The following is a 13,410-nucleotide window of genomic DNA, read 5'->3' on the forward strand; positions in this document are numbered from 1 at the left end:
ATAGTGAAAATGGAAGTTTAAAGTTCTTATACTAAAAAAACAAGAACAAATATCAACACATTTTCTTTCTTCTCTATTCTTCTACTACCTCATTCAATAATGAGAAAATAAAAACAAAAGACGTCCACAGAGCCAGACGTAGAAAGAAGGCCGTTGGTGTACTAGTGAAAACAAGGGGGAGAATACTGGTATATTGTACTAAAGTTTGGTTTTATATTCAAATTACGAAATAGCAATTAATTTTCATCCTCTATAATAAAAGAAAAAAAAAATTTACAAAGACAACTTTAAGCCTAGATACAAACTCAAAATCGGCCCTCGGAAGTGATCCGCTAGAGTAGGCAAAAACACATGTTTTTAAATTTATAAGAAACTGTGAAGTACAAACTAGCAAAAGCTGCAACCCAGTGGCGTACCTAAGGGGGGAGGGGGAGAATTTTAAGATCACCCCGGGCCCCCACCTAGGGGTCCCCCAAGTGGGTGTCCAACATTTGTTTGTAAATACATAAATTAATGCATTTGATTGACAAATAGTCTCTGACAAAAAGTAAACAGTTTACAAGATGACTTAAGAACTAACAAACAAAGTCTACAAAGCATTACAGATGAAGTAAATACTAATAAAGAAAATATAAATCAGTTGAAAGAGGACTTCCAATCAAACAAACAGAATATACAAAATATTACAGAAGACGTCAGTACTAACAGACAAAACATAATGAACATAAATAAAGATTTGAACACCAGTCAACAAAGTATGAGCAAGTTAAAAACGGATCTAGAGAAACAATTAACAAATCTCTCAACCACTTTGACATCAATACAGAAAGAGATGGAGAAAGGTCAAGTGTTTAGTATTAGTAATAGTATGCTAGAATATTAATACATTTTTCTGGCAGTAAATTCTTAACAATTAAATAAAAAAAGTATATATGTATATAATAAAATATATATAATGAACCATAATATGATGGTATAAAAAATACTACGGGAAATAATGCCTTCCTCACTAACCTTCTCACTCCAAGTCAAGCCTTATTATTATTAACCCTGACCCTAATGTAATACAATACATGTATTATAGAGATAACAATTATATAATATTATCAATTATCAGTAACTGCGATGCTTTTACAATTAAGGTGCAGAGGTGATAGACTTACTAAAATGGATGTAGGAAACGTAGTCGAGATACTAAGTATGCTTGAACTTAGCTTGGCTTGACGGGGGCTCGAGGTTGGACACCCGACTCGAGCAGAGTTGTGTTTACTGAGCACCTAAAGGCAGCACGGAAAACCTTCCTTCTCCACAGACTGGTCCACAAATGAGATTGAACCATAGCCCATTCTCTTTCTGTCTCTCTCTATTCCTCGCTCTCTCTCTCTTCCTCTCTCTCTTTCCCTCTCTCTCTTCCTCTCTCTTTCCCTCTCTCTCTTCCTCTCTCTCTTTCCCTCTCTCTTTTCCTCTCTCTCTCTTTATGTCTCTCTCTTTTCTTCTCTATCACTTCCTCTTTCTTTCTCTCTCTATTCCTCGCTCTCTCTTTCTCTCTCTCTTTCCCTCTCTCTCTTCCTCTCTCTTTCTCTCTCCCTATCTCTATATCATCCTCTCTCTCTTTACCTCTGTATCTCTCTTCCTCTCTCTTTATATATGTCTCTCTCTTTTCCTTTCTCTTTCTTCCTACTTCTCTCTTCCTCTCTCTTTCTCTCTCTTTATTTCCCTCTCTCTCTTCCTCTCTCTCTCTCTCTTTATGTCTCTCTCTTTTCCTCTCTCTCACTTCCTCTTTCTTTCTCTCTCTATTCCTTGCTCTCTCTTTCTCTCTCTCTCTATTCCTCGCTCTCTCTTTCTCTCTCTCTTTCCCTCTCTCTCTTCCTCTCTCTCGCTTTCTTTTTGTCTCTCTCTTTTCCTCTCTCTCTGTTCCTCTCTTGCTCTCTCTCTTCCTCTCTCTTCTCTTCTTCCCTCTCCTCAGACTGGTCCACAAATGATTAAACCATAGCGCATCCTTTTTCTCTCTCTCTCTTTCTATTTCTCGCTCTCTCTTCCTCTCTGTCTCTCTTTTTTTTCTCTCTCTTTCTGTCTCTCTCTCTTTCCCTCTCTCTCAGTTCTTCTCTCCTTCTCTCTTTCTTCTCTCTCTCTCTCTTTCTCTCTCTCTTCCTTTCTCTTTCTTCCTCTCTCTCTATATATATCTTTCACTACATTCCTCTCTTTCTTCTCTCTCTCTCTCTCTCTCTCTCTTCTTCTTCTTCTTCTTCTTCCACTCTCTTAAGTGTAGAAGAGCTTCAATCTGCCAAGAGTTGTAAAGAAAATTACTCACAACTCTAATGACGATCACTGTGACCTTGCATTACGATTAGGCCATAAGACCAGTGACTTCTGCTGTACTCGAAATTAGTCCAGTGGTATTCAGTGGTCCCAAATTACACTACCTAGGCTATTGATTAGAATCTTCAGATCTATAACTTACTGATACGTACAAGTCATAACAATGAGATTTCAGTTACAACTAATAAAGAGTTTGTTTAGGAACAAAAGAAAAAGATAATTCAAAGAAAACGGAACTAAAGGTGTTAGACACCTTATTTATATAGGTTAGTTATTTAGCGACGCACCATAGAAGACGCATATTGAACGGGACTAGTGACGTTTGGGATATGTTGGGTTAGAGACCGGAAAATCAGTTAGCGATAGAATATTCCAGGGTAACGACGTGTTTAGTGACAGAGACTTCTACTGTGGCCTTTTATCAGAATAAATCCATGTGAACTTGTTCATCAGTGTTGACTACATCTCTTCACTAGTTACAATCGATGTGCCAGTTCTTGTTTGTATTGTTGTTCAACTACACGTAATACACCCGAACAATTACACCCAAACGATTGCAGAGTAATTGGTTGACTTTAAGACAGCCTGAACTAGCAACATCACAAAGGCCAACAAAAGAAAGTCAAATAATGAAAAAAAACATCAAAATAGTAGGACAGGTTCAGTTCAAAATAATCAAAGAACAGCCATCACAGAGGCACAATAGTTTCTCATCTCAAAAAGAAATCGATGGCTTACAATAATATAATACAGGTCTTAACAATCAAATAACCGTCATCAAATCAAGACAAAAGTTTGTCTTTTACATACTATACGACCCAAATCTGGTCTTTATTAGACAAAAAACATATACAGGAATGGATAAGAGACTAAGTATACATATAATATTTACATAAACCAACTTATTAACAACAAATAAATAAAGTCTACTTAGCTACTTATAAAGTCTAAATAGCCATAAAATGGCACACTTCTCTTCAGTAACACAATCCGAGCACAACAACAAGACTATTATATAAACATTATAATGATTTCGGTCTTCAAAATGTACAATGGTCAGCTAAAGACTCAAGAGAAAGTGGCAATTGTATACAGTTAACATAAATAATGTATTAAAGGGAAAAACTCTATAAGAAAAAAGTAGCTACCCTTACTGTCCCTCTTGTCACATATCCCCCCTTAAAAATGCTCTTGTGGGGAAATTATTTGATTAGTTTACTTGTTTACAAAGAAAACATCTTCAATAACAAAATTTTGCATCATCTTTATATTGTCTCCCTTTGTATATAAAAGTGTCATAACCCAATAGAAAGGAAAAAAAGTTTGTAATATTTACAATACAAAAGTATCAGTAGACTGGTAGTGTTCTATAGTACTATATTATTTACACTCTTCACAGAGCGTCAGCAACTACATTATCTTTCCCTTTTACATGTACAACATTTAAAAAAAAAGGTTGGAGAGTCAAGCTCCATCTCATGATCCTTTGATTCTCATCTGGGTAATGAAAGTTAGGGGGTTATGATATGTTTTTTTACATGATACTCTGTAGCACTTTACTTTTCGAGAGACGATCTTCTCCCTTTGCAACTATAGCCGCGAATCCTTACAAAGCTGCAATCGCAGGTTGGGCTTATGTGATCACCAGGTGCCGTTGTATTATCATCCTTCTTTCTGCTTCTGTTGTGTATGGCATCTGCAATCCGAGACCCTTCCTTTATGCTCTCTCTCCATGTAGATCTATCAGGTGCTACTTTTTCCCAGTTGCTAGTGTCGATTTTGAAGAGCTTCATGTCGCGTTTGCAAACATTCGTATAACGTAAAAGTGGTCGACCAGTGGATCTCCTGCCTTCTATTAGATCGCCATACAGAATGTCTTGTGGAAGTCGACCTACTGGCATTCTACGAACGTGGCCAAGCCAGGCAAGGCGTCTGCTACTGATAACTAGTGATGGGCAAATGTTAACTAAAAAGTTGCTAACTTTTAGTTTAACTAAAAAAAATTAGCTAAGGCCAAAGTTTAATAAAAAAAATAAAAGTTTAGTTAAAATCCTAGTTTAATTATTTTTTTTTAGTTACAAACTAAAAAGTTTAATTATAAATTTTACAAACTTTTTTAACATACATACCAATAAATATTTAGACCTATGTAATTTGGAGAATATATGTAATGAATAATAGAGAGGAGAATAAACAAGAGGGTGCACAGGTCACTAGAAATCCTTCTGACCTTTACCCTATAATGGTCGCTATTCCCGCCGTTTCAAAAAAATACACGTGTTCATTATATTTCTAGCAAGTTTCACTGCTTGATAAATCCTGATTCTATAGATCTACATTTTGCTGCTTTTTATTAAACACCAGTGTGTTCCTGTATAGCTGCAGGCAAAGAATTTTGCTTTACTATAGATCTAAAAGAAATGTCGACTCTTTTTATTTAAAAACTTTTTAATAGATCTAGAATCTAGAGTTAGAGTCAAGTGACGTCTAAGTCTATTAGTATTATTACTTTAGTCTATTACTACTGAATACTTATACTACTATTAGATCAATAGTCATAATAGTCTATATATTTAATTATTTTAGTCTTAAGTAGAGTCTAACTCTTACTAGTCTTAGTCTTCGATCTAGATGTAAATTTAAAATTATAAGTCAATAATATAGATCTAGTAATTGAAATCTATATTACTTTACTTTTTTAGTTAGACTAGATCCATTAGTTTAGAGATTCTTGTCTATAACTATAATATGTAACTATTCTAGAATTAGAGTCTAGATTAGATTTTGACTTGATATAGATCTATCTAGATTACTTATTATACTAAGACCTAAGATGCATAGATGATAGATCTCTAATACTAATAATATAGCCGTCACTATACTAGATCTAATACTAAATTAACTAAATCTAGACTAGATTCTATATCTACATCTATGATCTACTTCTATTATAATTATACTTATATCTACTATCTAGATCTATTAGATCTAGATCTAGTATTATCTACTAGAGTATATAGATCTAAATACCCATACCTAGTTATAATCATAATTATAATAATCTAAAATCTCTAGATCTAGAGTTACTAAGATATCAATAAGACTAGACTCTATCTAGATTTTAGATCTAGTAGTAGTAGTAACTAGTATTTCTTAGATTTTTTTTAGATTAAAATATTAATTATTTGATCTAGGTCTAGGCCTAGGTCCTAGGTCTAGTAGCTAGATCTAATTCTAGATCCAGATTATATTTCTGATCATTTCGTTTGTAAAAGATATTATATCCAGAATATTCTAGAATCTAGAGTAAGTTAGATAGTCAACATGCAGTTTTATCATTACTTCTAAAAGGTAACTTATAATACTTATATTAGAACTTCGACAATTACTTCTAATTTCTTTCTATAATAGTATCATTCTAGTGATTCTATTAAGATCTACATTTATCCCATAAAGACATTTAACTATTTTTTCATGTGCACAAACATTTTGCTATAGAGATTGGTTGTGCTTTATACTTTATATTTTCATGTTTGGCTGTTCCGTCTTTAAAAAAGGTCAAAATAGTTAGTAAAAGTTTAACTAAATTTTTTTTAGTTTAGTTTAACTAATTTTTTCAATTTGTGGTTAACTAAAAGTTTAATTACTTTTTTTTTAGTTCAAAGTTAGTTTTAGTTTAACTAAAAAAATTTAGTTTAGTTACCATCACTACTGATAACAGAGCGGATGTCCTAGTATCCTGTTCTTTGTAGCACTTCCGCATTGGTTATCTTATCTTGCCAACTTACTTTAAAGATCCGCCTTAGACATCGGAGGTGGAAGTTTCTTATTGAAAAAAAGTAGACACCCACAATCACAATCACAATCACAAATTTAAGAAAGACTAATACATTTAAAGCTATTCTCTTTAGTAGCTTTTCTACTAATTATTGGAAAAAAAAATCATTACTTAGCATATCAATAGAGGCGTGTTGGCTAAGTGATAAAGTGCTGTTAAAGATTGATATTTTTAATTTCGGGATCTCATGTCACAGCTGAATCTAATCTGACAGTAGTTGGGGAAACGTAATTGCGGTATGTCCCTGTACTGGCCACATGATACCCTCGTAGAGCTAAGGCTAGAAAAACAGATGACCTTTACATCATCATGTTTACATCTACATTGCACGGTCTGAAGAAGATACTTTACATTTTACTTTAGCATTTAATAAAGTATTTTTTTCGAAAGTAAATTTCCCCTTTCAGACCTTGCGATCTATGTGGATGATGACATTAACGTCTTCTATATCTATCAATAAAGTTTACAAACAAACAAAAGAAAAAGGCCGGATTTAGAAATTTTACTCCAGGCCTCTCAGCCTGCCTTATATAGTCTCTGTATTATAAAAACTATGTTGTATTTTTTTTTTCTAACAATGCGTGTAAAAATATCCAATGTGAACAACCATTTAATCTTTATCTCATGTTGGATCATCTTAAAATGTAAATATGCTGCTTGTGGAACACTCTATTAGATCAATTAAATCTGTGACAAGATATGTTCATTACATTATTCTTTTAAAAACTTCATTTTTTTATATTCAGATTGTGTTTATTTGTTTTAAATCAGGGGTTCTTAACCTAGAGGTCACGATCCCTTTTGGGGGTCAAATCACCATTTGCCAAGGGTCGCCTAGGACCATCTGAATTTTAGGTTTTTAGTGTATTTATCATAGGAAATATTTTTGTATCGTTTGTGACAAGCTTACTTGTACCATAGTTGGTATCATTTTTTTATTTATAATAACAAAATAAAATAGACATTACTCTGATTGATTATTGCCATCAATTTCTAACAGTAGTTTTACGTCATTTGGTTGTTTTCCAGCCTGTTAGTTATCAAGTCTAAATAAAGAAGTAGACTTGATGCTGAAGATGATATGCATTGTGCTCTAACAAAGACTCCCATGTGAATCTAACCTTCCCAATAACGTTGGCGTATATACACATTTGTAGCAATGTCGTTTATATTATTTAATATCATTTTCCATGTTCCTCCAGACTTTTTAAATGGTCACACGAGAATGCACATGAATATGGTGAACACGCAATAGAAAAGTTAATAAAAATAAACTAAAGGTTCATAAATCATACATATAGACATTACGATAAAGATTTTATAATATTAGTAAATTTTCATTTAACTAAGCCCATGAACGAAAACAAAATTACGTTTGCAAGTAGCTGCCAAGTGGGGGTATGAGGTGGTCGCGGCAAAAAAACGTTGAGAACCGCTGTTTTAAATCTTTCCTAAAAAGAATTGTTCTCTATTAGGAAATAATGTAAAGTTCCCCTTTCAGACCCTGTGATCCATTGGGTAGAGAATCGACCCCTTTTTATAAGTCATTTCTTTTATTACTAAGTTAACGTGAAGTAGATGCGGTGGTTGAGTGGTAAAGCGCTTAAGGTCTGAACCGGGGTTTTGGACTCGATCCTGCTGAAGAATATTTTTTTTTTATGTCGGCATCTGAGTCCACCCATCTCTAGTTCCTGACATTAGTTGGGGGAATTAAAGGCGGGTGGTCTTGGCTATGGCCACATGAGACACCTTAGGCCACATATACAGGTTTCCTTTTCATTAGTTTTCTTATAAATAAAAAGGTATAAAAATGGGAACTGTATTGGATTGGAGTCTTCTACTGTAATATGGAGGAAAAGTAAATAAATGAAGAAAAAAAAAAAACTAAAGAAAACATGTTTTTGTTTCGTTGCATTATTTAGCGAGTTGTTTGTGTTTCAACCACTAAAGAGCTCAGTAATTAGTTTTTTTTATCTTTTGAGCGCACACAGACGAGTTCATCCTCTCTCTGTCTATCTCTTTATGTCAACTCATTACGTTACAGACTATTCCATCTCTTGATAATTGATTAAGTGACACTCGTCACGGATCTAAAACTTGTCATATTAAATACCAGGATGTTCTGTAGACCTAGAGATGTTGTTGTAACTTGAAATGATAAGAAAGTGCCCTGTAGTTTGTGCCACGAGTCAATATCTCGTCTATATAAACAACTTTTGTCTTCATTGCTATTCACACAGTCAAAATGACTCTGCTTCAACATTTTGTTATATTTGTTTCTTCTATTTTATTTTCCACCTCAGGTCAGTAGATTTGTTTCGTCACATTTATGTAACTTTCTTACAATTTACACTGAAGATCCAAATGATACATTACAGATATTGTTTTAAAGTAGAAGATAATTAACTCTTAAGTGTATCTATATGACAATCTTGTCATCAATGGTATTAATGTTTAAAAAATATGAATTTAAAAAAAATAAAGAAAAAAAAATGGGAAACAACTTGGAAGACAACAGCCACCCGCTCCACCATAACTACGTAAGTCGTTGCGACTTAATAGACGACTGTCAATCAAGACAAGAACACAGTGGTACATATAAATTAATCGTACCTTACTGGGTCAGACTATTTCAACGCCAGCCGTAGAAAAATGTTGTGTGTTTTGTTTATGTGTATGTTTCTGTTGTGATGTCTGTCTATGAGAAAAGAGTCCTTGTGATCACAACAAATTTCCATATGAATCAATAAAACAGTTTTAGTCTTAGTCTTAGATTATTGTGGTTAACTGTAATGGTAAAATGTGCAATCAGCAAGAGATCTCAAGAAATTAATTTGATCGAAGGTATGAACTAGATGTAAAGGTATCAATATTTTTTATTTTTTTTAAATAGAAGATTTAGGTAAATATTTTAAAGAATAATGCTTACATGTTGAAACATGTATACTGCTAAAATTATCTCGATCTTTATCAGGATTTCTGTAAACATCTGCTCATCACACAACACATGCAACTCAAGAACTTGACAACAAATGAACAAAATAATATGGTCCTTTAATAATGAGTAAATAAAAACATGTCAATAAGACACAATTGGCAACACAATACGTTTTACTTGTGGACTCCACCAGGACCGCCTTCATGACCGTTTGATCCTCTAAGAGTTAAGCCGAAAAAAATTGAGCGTCGAATAGTAAAAAAAAAAAACCTGTGTGAACCACCGTTCTGTCATCGCCTATGTAAAGCATTGCTATTCCCGAAGCATCTCAAATGATGGTTTCCACACGAGTGCCACGTTAAGGCAGAATAGCGTGCTCGCGGTCTTAATGACTTACTAACAGTCTTGGTCTCCTTTCTGTTCTAAACTGATATACTCTGCCTTACACACTCTCTGGTCCACGAAGACTTATGATCTAATAACCATAACACTGGTAATATTTATGTGCAAAGTTTATACCAGTACTGTCCCTTGTCAATCGACAAAAAACCTAAACTGTATTATTAGCCTGTGTCACACGTGTCAGCTGATCAGAAACAGTGAACACTATCACGTCGCCATTAGGGTTACAACAAAACAATTGTTTGTTTTTTTTAAATGACATCATTTTCTTCATAATTTAGGTTTTAAAACTTAATTGCCTGGTATGATAGTGTAATGTACTAGTTTAGAGAGTAGGTTAGTTTTGTTAGTTAAATATATTGTGCATAGTTTTAGCGACGGTAAAAGTAGTGACGTAGTAAGACAGACTAATGACGTAGTAGACTTAGGCGAACAAGAGACCAATATGGCGTTATGTTAGAAGTAGGTTGTTTTGAATAGTAGTTGAACAGTTGTTAGATATAGCGACGTTTTAGAAAGACTGGATGGATTTCCCAGTGGTTAATAAAGTCTCATTTTATAGAACTGAATGTTGTTATTAAGTATATCTTTTTTGTAATGTTCTGTGGCTAATGTTAAAGCAGTATATTTTAATGAATAATAAAACTTCGAGTCTAAAGATTAATGAGGAATGCAGTATTCCCTGGTGGCTACTAAGCCCCAGCTGTGACTTTTGATGAATACAATTTAACTTTTTTTCAGAACTTATCATTGATGTCCAACCAAACGTCATATCTGCGGAGATAACTGCACAACTTGTGATCAACTGTTCTGTAACCAGCAACCAAGTTCAACATCTGGATGTGATCAGATCTCTAACTCTTTCTCGTTATAATGAAACTTTGAAAGAGTTTTTGGATCTTCTAACTTTAGAAGCTAAAACTTTAAATCTCTCACAGCTAGTCCAACTACATCATGCACAAATCAGTTTTGGAAATCTGTATATTAGTTTAACTTTACACAATCCAACTCAGTTTGATGCCAAAGTTTACAGATGTATGGCTGAGGGAGATAAAAAAAATGCAGCCAACTCATCAATAGTGGCTAAGAAAGAGGTAGAATATAGAACAAATACGACTGCTTTAATAGAAGAGATACGACGTTTGAAGGTTGTCGAGAAAAACCATCAATGTACCTTAGAGAAAATAGAGCTGACAGCGTCCTATCAAAGTAAGCAAATTCACAATTTAAGTTAAAAATGTATAAAGTAGACATTTGTTTATTCGGGTATTGAAAAACTTATCATCATCATCATTATCTGTCCCTTGAATTCGTCGTAAGGGTGATAGTTCGCATAAGCAAATCTCAGCACTTTTTCCGGTCGAGAGCTATTCTTAGTGGGGAATACAAGATATTTTTTTAAATGTTGTTCTGATCGTATAGAAGGTTTGAATTCTATCATTTTCATCATCATCATCAGCTTTCCTTTGCGTTTTTTAAGGAACCTAGAACCTCTGTACAAACACGTCACTCTCCACGTCTTTTGCTAGTATGTTACAGGTTTAGTTGGGCTATTCATGCACAAGTCTTCTTCTCGCCTTTGATTATTTTATATACGTTTTTTTTTAATCTAATATAGTGTTTTTCTTGTAGCGTAACGACTGTGGGCGTTCCTATTTTTATTTTTAATTAAATGTCTGTAAATTTCATCTGAACTGTTTAACATATACTGGCTCTTTATTGTGTTTTGATTACCAAACTAGCTTAAAAAGAGTTAGTAGACCAATAGGTGTATATTTTAACCTAGAATTAGCTTTAAGGATACAATAAACATTCATAAATGAAACCCTGTGGGACAAAGTTATACAAAGTCTTTGTGCTTATTGTTTGTCTTTTTTTTAGTTTGCTTTGTAGCTCATTTCGAAAGAAATAATTTACTAGTAATTTATTTATTTTTTTGGATAAACTAATGTTAAGTTGTATGTTTTAATAGCTTATAATCTGTTATTTTAATAAGAAATTAAAGAAGAAAGAATTTACATTCTTAAACAGAAACCAAGCTCCATTTTGTGGGAAGTTCTAAAGTTATCAAAGAAATGATCGAACCTCTAACCTTAACATGTTCACTTCAGGTAAAAACTTAATATTTGTCTACACTTTAGTTTAAAGGTTAATTTCATTTCATTTATGCACTCAAACAATAGGTATAAAAGATTTCCGTCTTTCAATTATTACATCATTTATTCAATATAGATTGTCTTGCTAGTTTTTTTTTTTATGAAACCGATTCAGAAACCCCATTGACAGCGAAAAACATGCTGTGAATTACTCCCTTAGAGCACGTGAGAGGAAGCGAGCAGTAAGTCTTAAGGTTGCCTTGTCCCCGTACAAGGACAGCCTTTGTGTCGTCCATGAACCAGTTATCTCTCTATCTAAGCCTTGTCCCAATCGTCCTTCGTGCAGAACTCTGCATTCATAAAGAATGTGGTCTATTGTTTCATAGTCCTCCATGCAATGGCGACACCGTGTGTCGTAGTTCTCCTTCCATCGTCCGAGGTAAGCACCAATTGGACAGTGTCCGACCCGGAACTGGGCTAGGACCGCCTGTTCCGCACGATTCAGTTGCCACCATGCATCTCTTTTGTCGGGTCTACTCAATGCCCGGTAAAGCTCACGTCCCTTGTCCGAAGAATCCCAGCCATCGTGCCAAAGTGTCAACATGCGTTTGTCGACTAGGGCCCGTACACTTTGATAAGTGCACGGTTCATTATGTTCAAGCGCCGTTGTGACAGCGATTTTCACGAGGTGGTCAGCCAAGTCGTGGCTGGCCACCCCACAATGGGCGGACACCCATTGCAAAGTAACGTTCACTCAGAATCGTAGGAGACGCCCTCCGTCTGTTAGGACGTCCCATACCCTTCTAACACCTTCATTAAGCCCCTCTAAGGCCTCTAGTGTGGACATCGAATCCGTGAAAAGGACTATGTCGTTGGCTGACGCAGCCTCGTTACGTACCTTCGTTGCCACCCAGTCCAGTGCCTGGAACATTGCTTCGAGTTCAGCCACGAGGCTACTTTTCTGCTGACAGGATCCCCTGAGCTCGTCACTTTCGGGATTGCCAGAGAGTCGGACTACCGCTCCGTACCCAGCTTTCACAGTTCCTTCGAGCGTCTGCACAGAACCCCAAATGGTGGTTACTCCTGCTGGATATGATGCGATAGTCTCTCTAGCTGCTTGTAGTAGCCGTGTGGGTTGACTCTGCCTAGTCTCTGGGTCAAGAAGTCTCTTCCGTATCGTCGGCATGCCGAGAGCCTCCATCGGGAAGATAAAACCGGACGGGGAAAGGGCAGCCCGCTCCACCCGCAGATTCGCCTCTCTGACCAACCCATGCGCCATATGCATGAAGCAAGGCCGGTTTTTGAGGCGTCTACTACCCTCCCAGTTGTCGATCAGACTTCTGAGTGGGCATCCATCTTCCAGCCACATATATCTCTCGTGAGCTAGTATGACGGCTCGTTCTCTGCGCAATTTCAACGGTGGGATGTTTGCCATAATCTCGCCAGCGGCAATTGGCGTTGTCCTAAAGGTTCCACAGATTAGTCTTATGGCTTGGTTCTGAACAGCATCTACAAACCTATGAAACCTACAAGTAGAGAAACTTTTAATCCTTCAAGTCAGTTGTAGCAGCTCTAGGGGTTGTCTTATTGGGCAAGTTTCTGTATTATATAAGATAAGATAAACCGGCATGAAGATGAAGCTAATTACCTTAGATTCACACAAGTAAAAAAAAAAAGAAAAAAGTAAAGTTCCTCTTTTAGACCTCGTCATCTATGGAGCGAATAATGTAAAGGTTATCCATATCTTAATACCAAGGTTAACAAGGGTATCAAGTGACAATAAAAACGACCAACCGAATAATCTTTTTTCCAAAAAA

At 35.3% G+C, this 13,410-nt stretch overlaps 1 protein-coding gene across 2 annotated transcripts in view; it reads left to right on the plus strand.

Annotated features, from left to right (window-relative positions):
• Positions 1 to 8,301: 8,301 nt before the first annotated feature.
• The window catches only part of LOC106079565 (angiopoietin-1-like), a 54,727-nt gene continuing 49,618 nt past the window's right edge, over positions 8,302 to 13,410 (plus strand). The window contains exons 1-3 of one of the 2 annotated variants that reach the window (XM_056008058.1): positions 8,310 to 8,460; positions 10,239 to 10,706; positions 11,529 to 11,608. In XM_056008058.1, coding sequence (XP_055864033.1) covers positions 8,403 to 8,460; positions 10,239 to 10,706; positions 11,529 to 11,608 — 606 coding nt within the window. In that variant the 5' untranslated portion in view covers positions 8,310 to 8,402. Of the gene's footprint in view, positions 8,461 to 10,238; positions 10,707 to 11,528; positions 11,609 to 13,410 lie in introns of both variants that reach the window. The other variant, XM_056008057.1, reaches the window with a different exon arrangement.

The sequence above is a fragment of the Biomphalaria glabrata genome, chromosome 13, assembly GCF_947242115.1.
Source record: "Biomphalaria glabrata chromosome 13, xgBioGlab47.1, whole genome shotgun sequence".
In the NCBI taxonomy this organism is placed as follows: Eukaryota; Metazoa; Mollusca; class Gastropoda; family Planorbidae; genus Biomphalaria; species Biomphalaria glabrata.